Source organism: Tupaia chinensis, unplaced genomic scaffold (assembly GCF_000334495.1).
Source record: "Tupaia chinensis unplaced genomic scaffold, TupChi_1.0 Scaffold144247_1, whole genome shotgun sequence".
NCBI lineage: Eukaryota > Metazoa > Chordata > Mammalia > Scandentia > Tupaiidae > Tupaia > Tupaia belangeri.
In genome coordinates, this window is record NW_006204105.1 from 131,991 (window position 1) to 152,714 (window position 20,724).

General features: G+C 41.2%; 1 protein-coding gene and 1 pseudogene across 1 annotated transcript in view; one reads left to right on the plus strand and one right to left on the minus strand.

Moving 5' to 3' along the window:
• Positions 1 to 20,724, minus strand: part of CHD1L (chromodomain helicase DNA binding protein 1 like) — a 55,212-nt gene that overhangs the window by 16,007 nt on the left and 18,481 nt on the right. The window contains 5 exon segments of the mRNA XM_027767387.1: positions 7,504 to 7,657; positions 8,753 to 8,867; positions 13,325 to 13,435; positions 16,662 to 16,762; positions 18,678 to 18,753. Of these exon segments, the coding sequence (XP_027623188.1) occupies positions 7,504 to 7,657; positions 8,753 to 8,867; positions 13,325 to 13,435; positions 16,662 to 16,762; positions 18,678 to 18,753 (557 nt within the window).
• Positions 3,625 to 4,530, plus strand: LOC102492410 (exosome complex component RRP43 pseudogene; annotated as a pseudogene).

Sequence of the window (20,724 nt, forward strand, 5' to 3'; positions counted from 1 at the left end):
CTTTCTTTCTTTCTTTCTTTCTTTCTTTCTTTCTTTCTTTCTTTCTTTCTTTCTTTCTTTCTTTCTTTCTTTCTTTCTTTCTTTTTCTTTCTCTCTCTCTCTTTTTTAAATTTGCCAGAGGGTATGTGTGCTCACCAAAGAAACAGAAAAAGGCAAGTGAGAAGTACCCCCAATGGGGGATTGTCATGCCTTACTCTCCTCTCCTCCATTTCTCCTCTCAGGATTTTGGGTACACTTGGCATGTTTTTCAAGCCTCCAGGTCCAGGACGTAAACCACACAGTCAACTGTATGGGATCCAGCCACCTTAACCACCATACCACCAGTTGGTCCCAATTTCCTGCAGTTTCTAATAGCATCACTTACCAGCCCTTTCACAGCATTCCCAGCAGCCACATGAGAAGTCAGAAACCCTGTTAGTTACCTCCCTAGCTCTCCCTAGCAATCTTCTTAGAAAGACTGGGCTGGCAAGTGGCATTGTGGTTAAGGCACTGGATTCCCACATGACTGACTATGGTTTGAGACCTGGACTTAGCAGCTTGCTTTTTCACTTTCCTTCTCTCTCTCTTTCTCTGGTCAAATTAAATAATAGTAATAGTAAGTAAAATTAAATAAAATAATCCTTAAAAAAGAAAAGAAAGAAAGGGCTACACTGAGTAATTTACTTCTCCCATAAACTGACTCTTTTCATCTGCTTTTATCTTCCTATCAAGTGCTCCATGGAAATCCTCTTGGCAAAGATCAATAATATTAACAGCTCCTGGTCACCAGACCTGAAGGCCATTTCTCAATCTGAGCCTCCCTAGAAGTTCCTCTGACACTGCTTCTCTTCCATTATGCCTCCCTAGGGTACTCAGCCTAGTCCCTTTGGCTATAGGAACCACCTAAAAAGTTTAGACAAACTTTCATGGCTTTAGCTTGCTATTTCCAACTTTGTGTCTTTCTAAATGCTGAAATTCTGAACCAAGTTGGATTCACATCTTGGGTCCTTATTTAATTGTGAACTTTTAGATTGAGTCAGTTATCTTAGACTGTCTATTTTGTGAGTACCTTGGAAATCATAAGGTATTCTACAACAGCTTAAAAAAAAACTTAGCTAATTCACTTAAGCATGAACATATCTATATGTATTTGCATTTCACTTTGGTACAAATAACCAAAGCAACTAGCATTGGTAGCTGGTACCAAAGACAGAAGAAAGCCAACTATTTATGATAAGGATTAATCCATGCTGGGACCTCCCTTCAACTCCTATGTATTTATGTTTGCCTTTTGGCTTTCCCTGACTATTGCTCATGTGTGATATAACTTATTTATAAGGAAGTACACAAGGTTTTATGAGAAGCAGTATGTTATTATCATATTGCCATTACAGTTAAACATGCACACGACATCAGTCAACAACGAAAGGAAAACAGAAAAAGGAAGAAAAAAAAAAAAAAAAAAAAAACACCCTGAGATAAACAAAACTAAATAAAACCCAGAGTTACTCTTCCTAGTTGGAGTTCCAAAATATGGAGGGAGGGTTCAAAATGTTCATAGAAAATGATGCATATGATTAAAATAGTCTCCGTGGGCTTGTGCTTGGAGCCGACAGAGTGCTTGGATCCTAACTCTAAATGAACTTGGACAAATTACTTAAGACAAGGGTAAAGACAGTGCCTACCACATTCTGCTGTTATTCTTACTCACTGAAAGAACTGGAAAAGAGCACCTCAGACAACATGTAGCACACAGTTACTGCTCAGCACAGGTTCACCACACTACATCTGTTTCTCTGGGTTTCTGCCTTGTTTTTCCTGTACAAAAGAGAATGTGCTAATGTGTTTCCTTCTTTTGGGACTTCAAAACTCCATACTGCTTCAATTTACCAGACCAGAACCACATCTTTTACTAGTTTTATTTCCTTGTATTAAAAAAAAAAACAAACAAACTCTGCTTTCTTTGAGAAAAGGACATTGAAAAACTACCCCTATTTTTAGCAACCACAAATAACTCAGATAGTCCTGGGTCAAAATCTAACTTTCCAATAACTATTAGCTGGACAAGAAGTCTGAGAGCTACTCTCAACAAGCTAGTAGTCTAGGTTCCACAAGCATTTGGCTCCGTGGCCCAGAGGTATGTCTGATGTTTCAAACTGAACCCCTGAAACCCTCCACAGGGAGAGATTTCAAGCACCTTATTGACAACTCTTCCTCCACTAACACCCAACATGAAGGGCTTTAAGGCTCTGTCATTTACCCTCTGCCACGGCCGGCAGTGAACTCTTCTCTCTCATGGTTCTGTGAGAACTGTTCTTTGGAGAGAGCTGTATTCAAGTGCCTCTACAGTGCACCTACCTCTCTCTCAAGCTGTCATCTTACATTGGTAAGTGCCCTCTTAGATAGTGTGCAAACAAAATGGACAGCCTGCCCTAGCATTTTACGTTAAGCATGCACACGGCATCAGTCTACAAAAGAAAACGAGAAGAGTAAAAGAAAGAACAGTCCTAAAGTAAACCAAAACCAAATAAAACCCTGGGCTATTCTTTCTAGTTCTAGTTCCAAAAAACAAAAGCTCTTCAAAATGCTTATGGAAAGTGATGAGTATTGTTAAAGAAAAAACCCCAGCAACTATGCAGTAGCCAACTGGTTGCATGGTGGTTAAGGTGGATCCCACATGACTGAATTCATGGTTCAAGTCGCAGACCTGGTGGCTGAAAAAACACACCAGACATGTGTGTGTGCATGCTCAAAATCTCTACAGGTGGGAGAAATGAGAGAAGGGATTGTGACATGACTATCCCTATAGGGGATGATTTCTCACTTTCCTTCTCTCCTCCAGTGAGTGCAAGCAAATTAAAACGAAAACAAAAATGCATGCATTTTAAAATTATTTTGCACCAAAATAAACTCTTACCTTTTTTAAAAAAAAGAGTGTGTCTCAGTCAGAATGACACTTGCACACCCATGTTACTGCAGCGTTATTCACAATTGCTAAGACATGGACTTAACCTAAGTGTCTAAAAACTGATGACTGGAGTGGAAAAACTGCGGCACATATAAAATATACTATGGAATATTACTCAGCCATAAGAAATAATGAGACCCAGTCGTTTGATTCGAAGTGGATAAATATAGAAAACTTAATGTTAAGTGAAGTGAGCCAGACTTTGAAACATACTGTGTATCCCTACTCAATGTGTACCAAATATCTGCACTCTAAGTCAGAAATGGAAAGATTCAAAGCTATGATAGTAGAAAGGATAAGTGCAGATATCAGAGATAGCAAGGGAGAGGAATGGGTGGTAGAGAGGGGTGGCAGAGCATGAATGGCAGCGGCAAGTGGAAGAAACATTTAATAGACAAAAGAATGTAAAGTTCTCTGTTGCTGTAATCTTTGCTGTATAAAAATAAAAATTGGGACTAGCAGATGGCATAGCAGTTACATCACTGGACTTGCACATGGTCAACCATGGTTCGAGTCCCAGACCTGGTGGCTTGAAAATCATGCCAAGTGTTTGTATGTGTGTGTGCTCAAGACCCTGGGAGGAGAATGGAGGAGAAGGGATTGTGATGTGGCTACCACCCCTTGGGAGCTGATTTCTCATTTTTCCTGTTTGCTGTCTGTCTCTCTCTGTGGTAAGCGCATGCACCCTAAGGCAAAAAAGTCCCTACAATGTAAATAAATAAAACGAGGCGCAAGCACGTGGGCAGGAAGATGGCGGTTGGGTTCAAAACCGTGGAACCTCTGAAGTATTACAGGAGATTTCTGAAGGAGAACTGTTGTCTCTACGGAAGAGAACTTGGTGAATTCAGAACCACAACTGTCAACATAGGTTCAATTAGTACTGCAGATGGTTCTGCATTAGTGAAGCTGGGGAAGACTACAGGAATTTGTGGAGTTAAAGCGGAATTTGCAGCACCACCAACAGATACTCCTGATAAAGGATATATTGTTCCTAATGTGGATCTACCACCCCTGTGTTCATCAAGATTTCGGTCAGGCCCTCCTGGAGAAGAGGCCCAAGTAGCTAGCCTTCATTGCAGATGTCATTGAAAATTCACAGATAATTCAGAAGGAGGACTTACACATTTCTCCAGGAAAGCTTGCTTGAGTTCTGTACTGTGCTCTCATTTGCCTCGACTATGATGGAAACATTTTGAATGCCTGCACATTTGCTTTGTTAGCAGCTTTAAAAAATGTACAGTTGCCTGAAATTACCATAAATGAAGACACTGCACTAGCAGAAGTTAAAGAAGAAAAGTTATTTGAATATTAGAACTCATCCAGTTGCAATATCCTTTGCTGTGTTTGATGACACTTTGCTGATAGTTGACCCTACTGGAGAGGAAGAACATGTGGCAATGGGAACGGTGACAGCAGTAATGGATGAGGAAGGCAAGCTCTGCGGTCTTCACAGACCAGGTGGAAGTGGGCTGACGGGAGCTGAACTTCAGGACTGTATGAGTCGAACAGTTACAAGACACAAAGAAGTAAAAAAAAAAAAAAAACTGATGGATGAAGTAATTAAGACTATGAAACCCAAATAAACAGCCACAACTTTTTCAAAATAAATAAATAAATAAAAATAAAAATTAAGATTAAAAAAAAAAGTGTGTGTGTGCATGCACACATGTATCTGTGAGAGAGACAGAGAAACACCCTCAGTAGGGTCTCAGCATGCCATGATCCCTTTCCCCAGCCCTCTAGCTCCTCAGGATCTTGGGAGTGCATGTACCCAGCATGTTTTCAAGTGATCCTGGGATCCAAACCTGCAGTCGGATATACAGCTGTCAGCCTTGCAGAGCACGTGTTTTACTGCTGCACCATGCAGCTAGGCCCAAACTGGTACTTTCATTCCATTTTTCCCATGGACTTTTTGAAGCCCCATACTAAATGAAACCCTGAGCCTTTCCTGTAAGTCACTCACTTCCTAACAAAAACATCCTGATTCCTGTCTTATGCAAATACTGATATGTAACGATATGCATTGGTCTTTCTGGATATGATAACCATGTAAAAAAAAACCTACTGTTTTTAATCTCTGCTCAGATTAATCGTAAACTTGGTAACTCTGCTTGTAATATTGTGTAATCATTTCCCCTTTTAATTATCTGTTATATTTTATTTCTTGACAAGTTAGTGCTTTTTAAAGCCTGGTCTCTCTTGTAAACATATGCAAATGAAATCCTTTTCTTTTGTCTGCTAAGACTTCTGACCATAGTTTATGTTTATATGTATTTTTACTGCAAGCTTTGCTGACTAAAGCCTAAATTATCTTTGTTTTCTTAAAACTCTGTCCTACCTCTTATCTTCCTAGTTTCTGTTTTCATCATCTAGGCTTTCTCCCTAGCTACTTACCTGTGATGGTGTGGATATGCTTTGTCCAAGCTTGGTCCCCAGTATAACAGGGTTGAGAGGTGGTGAGACCTTTAGGAGGTGGGTCTAGTGGGCAATGTCTGCATCACCAGGGACAGCCCTCATGAAAAGATTAATTCTGTCCAGTGAGAGGGAGAGAATTCTCACTCTTGCCTGACTGGGTTAGTTCCTGTCAGAATGGAGGGCTGCCTACAGGTCGCTCTCTCACTGTACACATGCCTGCTGACCTTTCCACTTCTCCCTGCCATGTTGTGATGTAGCAGAGGTCAGCCATAAGCTGGCCCCACACCTCTGGATTTTCCAGCCATCAGAATCATGAGCCAATTAAATCTTTATTTTTATTAAGTCATCCAGCCTCAGGTATTTCTGTTTAGCACAACCTAACAGATTAAAATGTCACCTCTGGGACAAGCAGTTGGTATAGTGGCTATGTCGCTGGACTCCCATGTAGTTGACTGCAGTTTGAGTCCTGGACCCAGTGGCTTAAACTCACACCGGGCGAGTGTGCATGCATGCCCAAGATCCCGAGAGGAGAATGGAGGAGAAGGGATTGCAGCATGGCCATCACCCCTGGGGGGTGATTTCTCACTTTCTGTCTGTCTCTCTGGCGAGTACATGTGCCCTATAACAAAAAACCTCTCAAAAAAAAGAATAAAAAAAATAAAAAATAAAATGTCACCTCTGAACACCATTTCTACTTGCGCAATATTTCTTACACCAGACCCTCTCCCTGTGTGCTGCCTTGGCCAGACATTTATTGCTTACTTTACAGCTGGATTTTCCTGGTTGTTCTCTCTGCTTTGAGTCCCCCATCCCTGAGGGAAAGTCAAAGGAATCGCAATTTATTACAATACAGGTCCTAATTTTAACCCAAGGACTGCATTAGAATAACTCTAAGTGCTCTTCCAAAAAGAGCTCTCTCCAAACTCTTTCAAGTCAGTATTTGACTCCTATCCAATATCCCCTTCTTTAAGCAAATTAGCTCTAGTTCTTTCACCCATTTTTTTATGGCATGATTTTGAATTCCTGGTCTCATTTGTCTTCCTCTGATTATGAAGTAAATAATATAAACCACAATCAAAGGGTCTGGTATTATGAAGATGGTATGTATTAAATTGGTATTGATTATGTTTAGTTCTTTATTTTAGCCCTCAGAAGTCACTAGTGGTAGCCTTATATTGAGAAAAACAAAGAGAGACTAGAATTAAGAGGTTAAGATATTTGCTCATGCTACACGCTTTCTGTCTCTGTCTCTCTGGCAAGTACATGTGCCCTATAACAAAAAACCTCTCAAAAACAGAATAAAAAAAATAAAAAATAAAATGTCACCGCTGAACACCATTTCTACTTGCGCAATATTTCTTACACCAGACCCTCTCCCTGTGTGCTGCCTTGGCCAGACATTTATTGCTTACTTTATAGCTGGATTTTCCCGGTTGTTCTCTCTGCTTTGAGTCCCCCATCCCTGAGGGAAAGTCAAAGGAATCGCAATTTATTACAATACAGGTCCTAATTTTAACCCAAGGACTGCATTAGAATAACTCTAAGTGCTCTTCCAAAAAGAGCTCTCTCCAAACTCTTTCAAGTCAGTATTTGACTCCTATCCAATATCCCCTTCTTTAAGCAAATTAGCTCTAGTTCTTTCACCCATTTTTTTATGGCATGATTTTGAATTCCTGGTCTCATTTGTCTTCCTCTGATTATGAAGTAAATAATATAAACCACAATCAAAGGGTCTGGTATTATGAAGATGGTATGTATTAAATTGGTATTGATTATGTTTAGTTCTTTATTTTAGCCCTCAGAAGTCACTAGTGGTAGCCTTATATTGAGAAAAACAAAGAGAGACTAGAATTAAGAGGTTAAGATATTTGCTCATGCTACACAGCCAGTACGTGACGAAGCTTGGATGTGAATCAGAACGATCCTCTTCTATATTCTATTTATGTATCATCCTTACATTTAGCTCCTACAGCAGCTCGCTGCAGTAGGTACTATGGCAGGTGTGAGTGAGGACAGGGAACAAATGTTTAGCCAGGGAACGTGGGTGGTTAGTGCCAGCCTTTTTTATGTACATTCTCATGCTGAGAGAGCTCTGACTTGAAGTCACAATACAATCTAAAGTGAAGCACAATGCATTGTACCTGGAGGTCAGCGTCAGCCGAAGGTTTCTGGCCTCCCAGAGTGAAGTGGCCTCCCTCTATGATCATGTTGGTGAGCTGCAGTTTGGAGGCTGCTTTCCGATAGACCATTTCTTCCACAGTATCTCGGCCGATAAGCCGAATAACTTTAACACACCTGTATGTAAGTCAAACAAGAATGGTGTGCCATAAGAATCTAAAAAGTTGGGCAAATCATACCAGACAAACACATCTAAAAGAAAATAGGGCCAGCAGATGGCGTAGTGGTTATATCCCTGGACTCCTACATGGCCAACCAAGGTTCGAGTACCAAACTCAGTGACTTGATGCTGTGTGTGTGTATGTGTGTGCCCAAGTTTCCAAGAATGGAGGAAAAGGGATTACAGTGTGGTCATGCCCCCTTGTGGGGTGATTTCTCACTTTCCGTCTCAACTGTCCCGTCTCTCTCTGGTGAGTGCATGCGTCGTCCTAAGGCAAAAACCTCTAAAAAAACCAACCGAACAAGAAACATCTAAAAGAAAATGAAACCAAATACTACATTATGCATTCAGGGTACAACTGAGAAAGATTGTTTCATTTGGACCTGAGCATCTGTTGGAAAGATCTTGTCTCAAAATCTCTCTGAACTTTTCCAAAAGAGTCAAGAAAAAGATAATGAGGTGACTATAAGCCAAGAACTTCTGGCTCAATGATCAAAGAGTAACACCTACCATTTTTAAAAAATTATTATTTATTATTATTATTATCTAATTTATTATAGGGCATGTGCACTCACCAGACAGAGAGAGAGAAAGTGAGAAAGCAAGTCACCAGGTCTGGGACTCAACCAGTTCAAATCCCGGACCTCGTGACTTGCTTTCTCATTCTTTCTTCCTCCTTCCTTCTTTCTCTCTCTCTCTCTGGTCAAACTGAACAATAATAAATATAAATTCTAAAAATAAAAAACAAAAAAATAAACAAACAAACAAACCCACTGAATTAGACTCCTAACTCAAGAAGGATGAGCTCAAGAACTTAAGATTCCTTCTAATCCTTTCACAATTTGATTCTGTTCTATTTAACCAAGTAGGTCTGGACTGATAATGTGATCCACCTAATGCTACTCTGGGAATCAACAGAAGGGGCTGAAAACTTATGGTCTCTCGACCCCCCAGTTTAAAACTGTCACCAGGCTACATTCTTCACCTTCCTCCTCAACCCAGAACCACTGTTCGGCAAACCCAAGTGGAACACAAATACTTAAATCACTCACTTGTTTTGGCCAATTCGATGAGCCCTGGCAGCTGCCTGCAAGTCATTCTGAGGGTTAAAATCACTGTCAACAAAAATAACAGTGTCTGCTGCGGTTAAGTTCATGCCAACGCCACCTGAAAACCATGCAAAAAGGAATGTGGTCAACAGCACATAGACAAGGAACTAGAGACACACGGGGTCAGAGTGGGTTAGACTGATGAACCAAGATCCGTCAACACAAATGACTTCGTCCTTCGAATGGATATCCCTATCCTCAACTCCAGGGCTTTGTAGTGGGTACAAGTACCACCTGAGGCATATCACCTGACCTGGGGAGATTTAATTATTGAATGTAAAGGAAGGAGGGAAGCAGGGGTGAGTAGCGATAGTAGATACTTAAGTTAGTAAAAACACTTACGTTAGCTACTTCACAGCAAAGCCATTTTAAATCTCATCTGTTTCTTTTTTTTTTTTTTTTAATAGGTTTTAGCTATAGGGGGTGTGCACTCGCCAGAGAGAGAGAGACAGAAAGCAAGAAATCACCCCCTGGGGGGATGACCACGCTGTAATCCCTTCTCCTCCATTCTCCTCTTGGGATCCTGGGCATGCACGCACATGCACCCAGCATGAGTTTAAACAACCAGGTCCAGGACTCAAACCATGGTGGACTACATGGGAGTCCAGCGACATAGCCATTACGCCAGCTGCTGGTCCCAAATCTCATCTGTTTTAAAAACTGACTGGACTTTGGTTAGAATAGTCTGTGGAGGGGCCAGCAGGTGGCATGGTGTAGGAGGTGCTGGACATAGCTACAAGGCCAATTGTGGTTTGAGTCCCGGACCGGTGGCTTGTTGTCTCACTTTCCTTCGCTCTCTCCTCCCATCTCTCTCTGCTGAGCACACATGCCCTGTAGCAAATTTTAAAAACGATAATGAAAATAAATAAAATTAAACATTTATTTATTTTTTTAAAAAAAGAATAGTCTGTGGAAAACGACCTGTACTCTTTCAGAAAACAGCCCTAAATATGAGAGAACTTTGCCATGAGCATTATTAATGGAAGATGTTTAAGTTCAACTACAAGTTACAACTAGGCAATCAGATCCCTGATGCACATTATCGAAGAGAGGGGATGATACTATGCTCCTAAGCAGAGTGAGAAACTACTCCCTCCAATTGGAGAAAACTTTAGTGAGCCTTTTCCATATCTGTTTCACATTAATCAAAGCCAATATAACAAAACTAATGGCAAGACAAAAACACTCCAAGGAACAACTTTCTGGGCAAGTCACAGCCTTCTCTTTGACTAATGTGAAAACAAACATAAAAGAGACTCTTACCAGGGTCATTAGAGCCTATTGCTGAAATAAGGAAGCCTTAAAAGGACTTGTTGGAAGAGCCTAAATTAAGGACCAACTTTTGAGGACTACCGACTCTAAGCTAACCTTAAGAAAAGCAAGGCAGGAACGTTCTAATTAAAGCCTTTGCATAAAGTTAAAGTTGGAATAAAGAGAGAATAATGACTGATTACTGAGGTGCTAAATTATACTTAATAGCAATGATAGCTACACTTAAACTGTGCTTACTGCTTGCCAGGCATTGTTCTAAGCACTTTACATATATTAACTCCTCTAACCCTCACAACCACCCAGGAGTAGTTATTAGTAGCCCCACTTTATAGGTGCTCAAATGAAAGCACTTAATCATCTGAAGTTGCAGAGCCAGAAGGTGAAAGAACCAGGATTCAATCTCACAAGGTCTTGTTCCGGCACCTGTGTTTTTAACCACTGTACTATAATACCACGCAGACATTTTTCATATAAAAAGGTGTTCCATGAAAACTGTCTTCTTCTTGGGTTAGTATCGTCTAAGTTCAGCTCTTCTTCTCTCAGAGGTGAGAGTTTTACAAATAAGCTACATCCACAGTCAGCTGGGATATATTCATGAGCTATCACTGCCATCTGGTGGCAACATGACTCACTCACAATCACTAGAGAGTTGGGGGGAAAGTTGTTAAATAAATCAAAACACTGCAAAACCGCAGTTCAAATGTGATAGGAAATATGACAGGGTTCGGAAGAAGTGAATGTCCAGGAGCTCCTAAAAGATCTACTCTGAGTCCTCCAGGGAGATTAATTAAAAAGCAGAGACTCTTTCTTCATAATTTTAGATGTTTCGAACTTAACCTAGCTGCTCAACATGAAGATGATGAAATCATGGGAGCACAATGGAACTGCCCTGCCTCTTCCAGTTCCTCCCCAGACTGAGAAATGAGACAAACAATCACGTGACTAAATGGCTGAGACTCAGGCTATGGTCTATGATATTGAGAGACGTGAGGCCAAATGAATCTGATTATATTCTTTTTTTTTTTTTTAGGAGAGGTTTTTGCTATAGGGCGCGGGCGCGCGCCAGACAGAGAGAGACACAGAGACAGAAAGCGAAAAATCACCCCCCAGAGGGGATGGTCATGCCGCAATCTCTTTTTCTCCATTCTCCTCTCGGGATCTTGGGCACGCACACACACGTGCCCGGCATGAGTTTTAAGCCACCAGGTCCAGGACGTGAACCGTGGTCGACTATGTGGGAGTCCAGCTACATAGCCATTACGCTAACTGCTGGTTCCCTGATTATAATCTTATGTTGTTAATTTTATTAGTGAGATAACACATACACAGGAGAAATAATCTCCTTGTAGTTAGGGTTATATTGAATACTTCTTTTATATGCCCTTATAGTACTAAATTTTCAAAATAAGACTGAACTTTCTTTTTATAGAGATACTGATCTCTCTTTAATAGAGAACACAGATCCCTTTCCAACAAGATTCCATCAAGATTTAGGTCTACAAAAAATAAGATAGTGAAGCTAAGGTCCTGCGAATTCAAAACTAAATTTAACATCTGCTTGCTCCAGGACATTAAAAAAAAATTCCATCTCCGGTGCCAGCAGGTGGTGTGGTGGTTAGGGGCGATGGACTCCCACATGGCCAGTCACAGTTAAAGTCCTGGACCTGACGGCTTACTTTCTCTCTCTCGCTCTCGCTCTTGCTCTTGCTCTGTACCTCTCTGGTCAAATTAAAAAATAAGTAAGTAAATAAATAAAGTTAAATAAAGTGCATTTAAAAAAAATTTTCATCTCCAATAAGTGATTTCAAATTCTTTAACAGTATACGAAAGCACCCTGAAACCATAACCAGTAAAGCACTACAAGTGTCACATATAATATTTACAATTTAAGTCACAGAGATGGGCCTTCAAAAAGTTCATGAAAAATGTATATCATTGGGAACCAGCAGTTAGCGTAATGGCTATGTCGCTGGACTCCCATGTAGTCGACCGCGGTTCACGTCCCAGACCCGGTGGCTTAAAACTCACACCGGGCACGTGTGCGTGTGTGCCCAAGATCCCGAGAGGAGAATGGAGGAGAAGGGATTGTGGCGTGACCATACCCTCTGGGGGGTGATTTCTCGCTTTCTGTCTCTATGTCTCTCTCTGTCTGGCGAGCGCACGCGCCCTATAGCGAAAATCTCACCAAAAAAAAAAAAAATGTATATCATTAAAAAATGCATAGATTTCAATTTTTTTTTTGGAGAGGTTTTTGCTATAGGGCGCGTGCGCTCGCCAGAAAGACAGAGAGAGACAGAGAGATAGAAAGTGAGAAATCACCCCCCAGGGGGGATGGCCACACTGCAATCCCTTCCCTCCGTTCTCCTCTTGGAATTTTGGACACACACATGCATATACACCCGGTGTGAGTTTAAGTCACCAGGCCTGGGACTTGAACTGTGGTCAACTACAGGGGAGTCCAATGACCTAGCCATCACACCATATGCTGGTCCCAATAAACTCATTCTTTAACTTTACTTCTCCATGAATTTTTTGAAGTACTCTCATAGACAATGTCATAAATAATTCTAAAAGACTGGTAGTTTCATTATAATCACATTTTGTAAAACAACTAGATTTTTGTTAAATGTTTATAACACTATACCAGAGGTATTTATGGAGGAAGGGCAACTGTCAGATTATTATCTTATTTCCTAAATGCATGGTTGTAAAGTAGAGTTTCCTCCACTGATTGGAATAACAATTCCCACAATATTCCACAAATCTCTCAGGACATTCCCAAAGCAGTGGTCAGAGCAGATAAAAATTACTTTCCAACTTGGGGCCAGCAGGTGGCATGGTGGTTGAGATGCCAGATTCCCACATGGCTAACCACAGTTCAAGTCCTGGAGCTGGTGGCTTGCTTTCTCACTTTCCTTCTCTCTCTGGTCAAATTAAAAAATAATAAGAATAAATAAAATTAAATAAATAAATAAGTCCTGTGCATGCTTATAAAAAAAGTTTTGAACTTTTACCTTTTAACTCTGGGTTTCAGCCTTACTTCTTTGATAAGATGACAGCTTTGACAGATTGGATAGAAAAGCACCACAATTGTGATAATCTAAGTCAACTACCTCAATTCTCCTCTTTTTAATTCCTCAGTAATCATCTTACCTTCTAGAGGACTAAGTTAAAAAATGTACTAATAGCTGGAATACAAAAGGGCCATCCCAAGCCGTGTTAGTCTGTGTCATTGATGCTTACCTGCCCTGGTACTTAGGAGAAAAATAAAAATAGGCTGCTGTCCGAAGTTCTTAATGGCCAGGTGTCTCTCTTCTCCTCTCACAGAACCATCCACACGCTCATAGCTATAGCCTTTACACAGAGGAGGAAAACAAAAATCTTAACCCTTTCAAGTACTCTTGATAGAATAAAACATGAAGTCAGTCCCAAACCAAATGCCAATTTTCCTCTTCTCATATACAGGCATGCCCCTACTTTAAGCAAATCCTATGAGAAAAACTAAATTTAGGAAGACAGTTCACTTTAGACGGTAACTCACCATAACATACTCCTCTGAGTACGTACAGACAGGTGAACTCTTTGGCACTTAGTCCTTGGCAACAGTTTGGACTATTCTCCAGCAATGTAGAACATCCCTAATGCATGGTAATTTCTAATTTTACTGAGATACAAGTCTTACTGTGCAAGCAGTAAGACGAGCACTTAGGGACAAGTGAGTGAGCCTGCCTGACTGCCCTTCATCTGCCTTTCAGTGAAGCATCAGGGTCTTCCACCACTCATGCTGGGAAGGGGATCATAAGCTCAAGCTGTCCTTGTGTATCTGCAGATTCTGCAATATGCCAATGACCTTCCTGCAAATGTCGGACCAGATGTACTGCCCTCTCTGGGGGGCATCCAGTGGATCTAAGAACCCACTCTAATTTTTTACTTTTATTTTGTTATTATAATTTATTTATATTTAGTTGTTTTAGAACTTTGTGGGGTACACTATGACTTTCAAAGCATGCATTTAATGCACAATAATCAAGTCAAGGTCATTACCATATCATCATTTTCAACAAAAGAACACCACATTATAATGTATACTCTCAAGTTTTGCTCTGGGAACTGATGATCTGTTTTCACTTGCATCTCACTGAGTTTTGTCACACTGAATATTCTGAATTTTCTTTCTTACATTTCTGTGATTTCCTGTGTTTTATCCATTGTTGGTGAGGAGTTAATGTGTTCCTTTGGAAGAGAGATATTTCCTTGTTTTTCCCTATTTCTTGAATCTCCATACTTTTGTTTTGTTTTGTTTTTAAGTTTTGCTATAGCATGTGTGCACTCACCAGAGAGGTTGAGGGGATGGAGAGAGAGAGAGAGAGAAAGTAAGAAAGCACCCCCTGGGAAAATGGCCATGCCACAGTCCCTTTTCCATTTTCCTCTTGAGATCTGAGGCATGCACACACACATGCCTGACATGTTTTTCAAGCCAATGGATCCAAGACTCGAACTACACAGTCAGTCATGTGGGACGCAGCCACCCTAACCACACCACCAGCTGGTCCTCTGTGTTCATTATTAGGTCCTCTGTGTTGATTATTATGCATCGCAGTTCGGGGAGGTTCAGAAGAACTGCAATGTGGGTGACATCTTATTTATTTATTTCCCTGGACTTGAATATGATGGGAGGAAGAGTGCATGCCTGCACTTCCTGTCAGACCGGGGGTAGTGACCAAATTCCTCAGTCTCTGTTGGGTTGAGGGTACTCCCTTTTGTGTCCTTTTCTCCCTCCAGCTGTGGAGTCTTGATCATAAGTGGAGCTCCACATGCTGGTCAACTTGCAGAAGGGTACAGCTTTCTTGCTGGCTTGGGAAAGCCAGTGTTTTTTTGTTTTTGTTTTTCTGAAGCTGTTTGCTCATGCACAGCTCCCTCTTAGCTCCCTCTGCCCACCTACACAATGTATTTTAGTTCTCTTCATGTTTCCTTGCTCCTCTGTGGGTAGAGAATGCTGAGGGTACTCCCTTTTGTGTCCTTTTCTCCCTCCAGCTGTGGAGTCTTGATCATAAGTGGAGCTCCACATGCTGGTCAACTTGCAGAAGGGTACAGCTTTCTTGCTGGCTTGGGAAAGCCAGTGTTTTTTTGTTTTTGTTTTTCTGAAGCTGTTTGCTCATGCACAGCTCCCTCTGCCCACCTACACAATGAATGTTAGTTCTCTTCATATTTCCTTGCTCCTCTGTGGGTAGAGAATGCTGGACTCTATAGTGGAAGTCTGGGGTTCTAAAATGCAAAGGAGAATATCTGCCATTTCCTCCCCTGGAGGCAACATGGGCAGAGCGGTCTTTTGGAGCCTCACCAGCTCCAGGTGATTGACTTCTTCTTACACTTCCAAGCAGCAACTATGTAAATCAGAAGTTCCTTTATGTTTTTCTTGCACGTTGTCAGGCCCATCCAACTCATCTCTCCATGGGGGCCCTGTGTAGGCAGCAGCCAGAGCCCAGGTACCTGTCAGCTGCAAAGACGGTGGCAGCCAGCTCTCTTCTCAGACAGTTACTATGTTCCTTCTGGTCCCTGTTAAACACTCCTTCCCAAGTCTCTCTCACCTCTCCCACCCTCATCCCCTCATGCAGTCTCTGATATCTGCAGTTATCCTCTCTACTTCTGTCTTCAAATCTTTCCTTTTTGTCATATAGTGTGGGCACTCAGTATACACTGAGCAGGGATATACGGTGTTTGCCTTTCATAGTCTAACTTATTTTTTTAAACGGTAAGGTCTGGAGCTGAAACTTCTTTACCACTGGGCTCAAGATTAAACAATGCTACAGTTTTTTCCCATCATCTCACATAAATTTTATAATACATTAAACAGAATTCCTAGGTAATAACCTACTTTCTCTATTGCCTATGTAGAAACAACTGATCCTTTCTATCCTGTTAGACTTGTGGAGTCTCTATAATTTCAATATTCTTTTCTACTGATACTAAATGAGTGCTCAACTGTTGCAAGATATTGCAAGTTCTGGTCACTGAAGATCTGTTTATCATATATTTTCAAAAACATTCAATATTTCCACATCATTTGCTCCAGTGCACATAATTTTAAATCACAGAACTGATGGGAATGTGGGTGTTTATCTTTGTTCACACTGTCCATACCCTGCTGTCAACCCTTGCTCTCACGCACCATTATCCTCACTCTTTTTTTTTTTGAGAGGTTTTTGCTATAGGGCGTGTGCACTAGCCAGACAGACAGAGACAGACAGAGAGATAGAAAGTGAGAAATCACCCCCCAGGGGGGATGGCCACACCACGATCCCTTCTCCAGGGATCTTGGCACGCACGCACATGCGCCCAGCGTGAGTTTAAGCCACAGGGTCCGGGACATGAACCGCGGTCGACTACGTGGGAGTCCAGCAACATAGCCATTACGCTAACTGCTGGTCCCTATCCTCACTCTTAATCTTCTCTTGGTTCTGAATAATATCCCTGCACTGCTTCCCATTGTAACATTTTGACAGCCCTGACTCTTCATGTACCTGTTTGGACTATTAAATCCAAACAAGGCTTAGATAATGTGTTGACCACTGTGTGTTACCTCTGTAATCCATATAGTCTTGTAGAATATCCAACATCTGGGTCATTTGAGAGAAAAGTAAAACCCGATGGCCCCTGTCAAAGAAAAGAAGAAACTGCCAACTCAAATCGTATTTAAGGTAAATTTCCATCAGACAAAACTTATCACAAAATACAAGTTTATAAAGGAATGAAATGCTAAAGTAGAAACATAATTATCACATAGTTTACAAAGACTTCCTCAGAATCTAAATGCTTTATTCCAAAATATAACTCTACATGTAGCTATATGCTTCAGAATAATAGTTCTCCAACTAGAATGGAGACATTCCCAGGGGCATGTGTCAATGCAGCAGGAGATATAAGAATCCCTAACAAAATTAAAACACCTTTTTCTGGAAATGTCAATGTAGTCAATGGAAAGAAATATAAGCTTTCCTTTAACAGCAAAATAAATACAGATTGTAAAGAGTAAAATGCAAAACTCAAATGCACAAATAAGTAAAACAAAAACTAGAGACCTTGAAAAGCTTGCAGCCAGTCAACTACAGCTTTTCCCTACTCAGAAGTATAAAGTCACTATTCTCTTGCCTACAGATATATTGGTTGAAAAGCCTGAGAAGCATCACATTAGAATACAATGAAGAAGAAAGGAGGAGGCAAAATAATGGATTAAGTCAGGAAGAAAGTTGAGACTAGAGCCCCTGTTGCCAGCCATTATTTTAAACAAGCCAAGAAGCACAGTGCTGTCAAAACAATATTCCTAATATAAAAGCTAATTTAATCTGGGCATCCAACAAGTCTAAGAGAAATAGTTATGGAGAATCCCTTAAAGAATCTTGCCCCAAAAGGGTGGAAAAAAAGGATTCAACTTGAAGTTGAAAACCTCACTTTGGGCAACAGGTGGCATGGTAGTTAAGACAGTGGACCCCACATGGCCATCTGCCCAGGTTTGAGCCCCAGACCCAGCAGCTTGAGAATCATACTGAGCAGGTGTGCGTGTGTGTCTAAGATCCCAAGAGGAGAATGGAGGAGATGGGACTGTGGCAGGGGCATTCCCCTGGGAGTGATTTCTCTCTTTCTCTTTCTCTCTTTCTCTGTCTCTCTCTGGCAAGTGCACACACCTTATACCAACAACAACCGCAACAACAACAGCAACAAAACTAAAGAAAAAAACCTCAATTCCAATCTCATCTTGGGCATTTGTAGACTATTTGTAACCTTTTATATAACCTTTCTGGATGTATAAGATGAAAATATTAGACAGAAAGTATTTAGGGTCCTTCTCCAACTCTCATATGCTTATAGTTGATATACTAGAGCCAATAAAATATAGCAAGATATTTATTTAACTTGTCCATTCCTGAGGTTAGAAAAGTTTGTCAAATCTAAAGTTTTAGATTAGTACAGGCCATACTGGAGCAATGAACTCAAGGGACAAATTTGAAATTCTTGAGAACCTGGGCTTTTCCTAGACTCCTCTTTCCCCCTGGTGTGTAGGAGAATTGGGTACAAACTGGACACCAGGCCCCCGAACACTAACTGTGCCTGGTCTTCCAGTGCCTGACTCGTGTCTCTGGACAAGAGTACTCAGATTTCCTCTGAGGTCAAATCAAACCCCACAGAGTAATACAAATAAATGTTTACTGAACCCTTATCATGTGCCAGTTCGATGCAAGGTTCCAACAGGCAATTATGAATAAATATCCTCTGTTGTCTCTGTCCATGGAGCCACACAATATAGCTGGACTGATAAGGTTAGTGGACATCAGTTAACCCTATAGCAAATGAAAGTGCCATGTGCTAGATTAGGGCCTTAAGTGCTGTAAGAATTCAAAAAAGTAAAGTATGACTACAGAAGGCTGGGCTGGGCTGGAAGGGAGTGGAGAGTGTAGTCACAGAGAGGGTACAGCCTGAAGCAATGTTGCACAAAGGAAAACTAGAATCAGCTTCAAAAAATAAGTTCCACATTATTCGGATTTCACAGTCACTAGTTCACAGCAGACAATGCAAACCTACCACCTACCTGGAATTCAACAGCTTATCCAGTAAATGAAGCTTCCCACTAGCCTCAATCAGGTGGTCTCCAACTTCGAAAGGCTCCGGTTCTACACCTGGTAAAGAAAGAACCCGTTTGCAGTAATGTGCCCCAAACCAGGAGAGGCTCTGAGCAGAGAAGCCAACAGCAAGAGAGAAGCCAAGTTCCGTCTAACTGATAATGACTAATCTCTCTTTGAGGCATTTTTAATTATTTGTAGGATACCTAGCACTGAGCACAGGGCCTGACACATTCAACAAGTCCAATAAACTTTTATCTAAGAAATAAACCTGCTGTTTCAGAACCTGAGACACAGGGAGACGAGAAAGTTCGAGGAGGCTCAAAATTGAAATCTCAAGGCTCTCACTCCAGAAAATGAGTCAAAAATAAGCTGAGATGTATAAACTACAGATGGTTCTTGACTTATGGTGGGGTTACATCCTAATAAACCCACCACCAAATTAGAAAAACCCTGAGTCCAATCATTTTAAGTCAGGGACTATCAGAAGTGATTCTCAAGATTTGGGGTAATAGTACAAATTGGAAGGCCTCTTTTAAAATCCCAACGCCCCCTTCTCAAAAAACCAAAAACCAAAAACAAAAAAAAAACAAAAACACGGTTTTGATGTACTCAATTAAGAGTTCTGTGAAGCTTTTCAATAGTTCATATGACTACTTTAAAGACTCCCTTAAAACAACTACAGTGGGGCCAGCAGTTGGCACAGAGGTTAAAACAGCTGGATCCCACATGGTTGACTGTATAATTTGAGTCCTGGGCCCAGCAACTTGAAAACACAGTGGGCACATGTGCATGCATGTCCAAAATCCTCAGAGAAGAATGGAGAAGGGATTATGTTGTGGTCATTCCCCTTTACCCCCAACCCCTGCCCTGTCTCTCGCTAGTGACTACATGTGCCTACAGCAAAAAGCTTAAAAATGAAAAATGACTATAGCCTGTCTACACTGTAGCCTCTGCAGACACAGAGGCCTGAAATTGGCCCAATGGCCACCAATCAGAGTGAATCAAAAAGGCCCCAGTTTGAATAAAAATAAAAATACCACACATCAAAATTTGTATGATGCAGCTAAAGCAGTGCTTAGAGGGAAATTCACAGAGGTCTGTGAGATGATGGGGGAAGCAGATCTGGGAAGGAATAGATGGAGGGCAGGCAGAGATAAGTGTCATCCCAAAAGCCAATTGAAAATGTTTCACGAAAGAAGCGATCCTGTTTCACTAAAGAAGTGATGCACTTATGTTAATGGTGTCTCAGCGGTTAAGTGACAGCTGAACAGACAACCATCAGTTGGGCAATGTAGAGGTCACTGGTGAACTCGGAATACTGATGATGAACGGCTGAGTGGGTTCAAGAAAATGAGAAATCTAATCATGAAGAATTGATCAGACAAATCCAGAGTATGACACATTTCATAAAACCACTGGCCTGGATTCTTCGAAAGTACCAATGTCATAAAAGACAAAAAAGGCCAAAACATACATACACACAGAAGATTTCTAGATTACAGGGGACTAGAAAGATGACAAGGATCTATGACCAGTTCTTGGACTTAAAAAGAGAGAGAGAGAGAGAAAAACATAGAGGGATATTAGGAGAGCAATGAAGAAATGTGAATTTGAACATATATTGGACAACATCAAAATAGAGAACATGAGAATAAATGAAGTAGACACACTACATAAAGACAGTTCTTTTGGAAAATGTTTCTATGATTTTGGCCACAGAAATATTAACAAAGAAGGACCAGCAGATGGCGTGGTGGTTAAGGTGCTGGACACTCCCACATGGCTGACCATGGTTTGGGTCTTGGACCTGGCAGCTTGCTTTCTCTTTTTTTTGGAGAGGTTTTCGCTATAGGGCGTGTGCGCTCGCCAGACAGACAGAGAGAGTCATAGAGACAGAAAGCGAGAAATCACCCCCCAGGGGGGATGGTCATGCCGCAATCCCTTCTCCTCCATTCTCCTCTCGGGATCTTGGGCACGCACGCACACGCGCCCGGCGTGAGTTTTAAGCCACCGGGTCCGGGACGT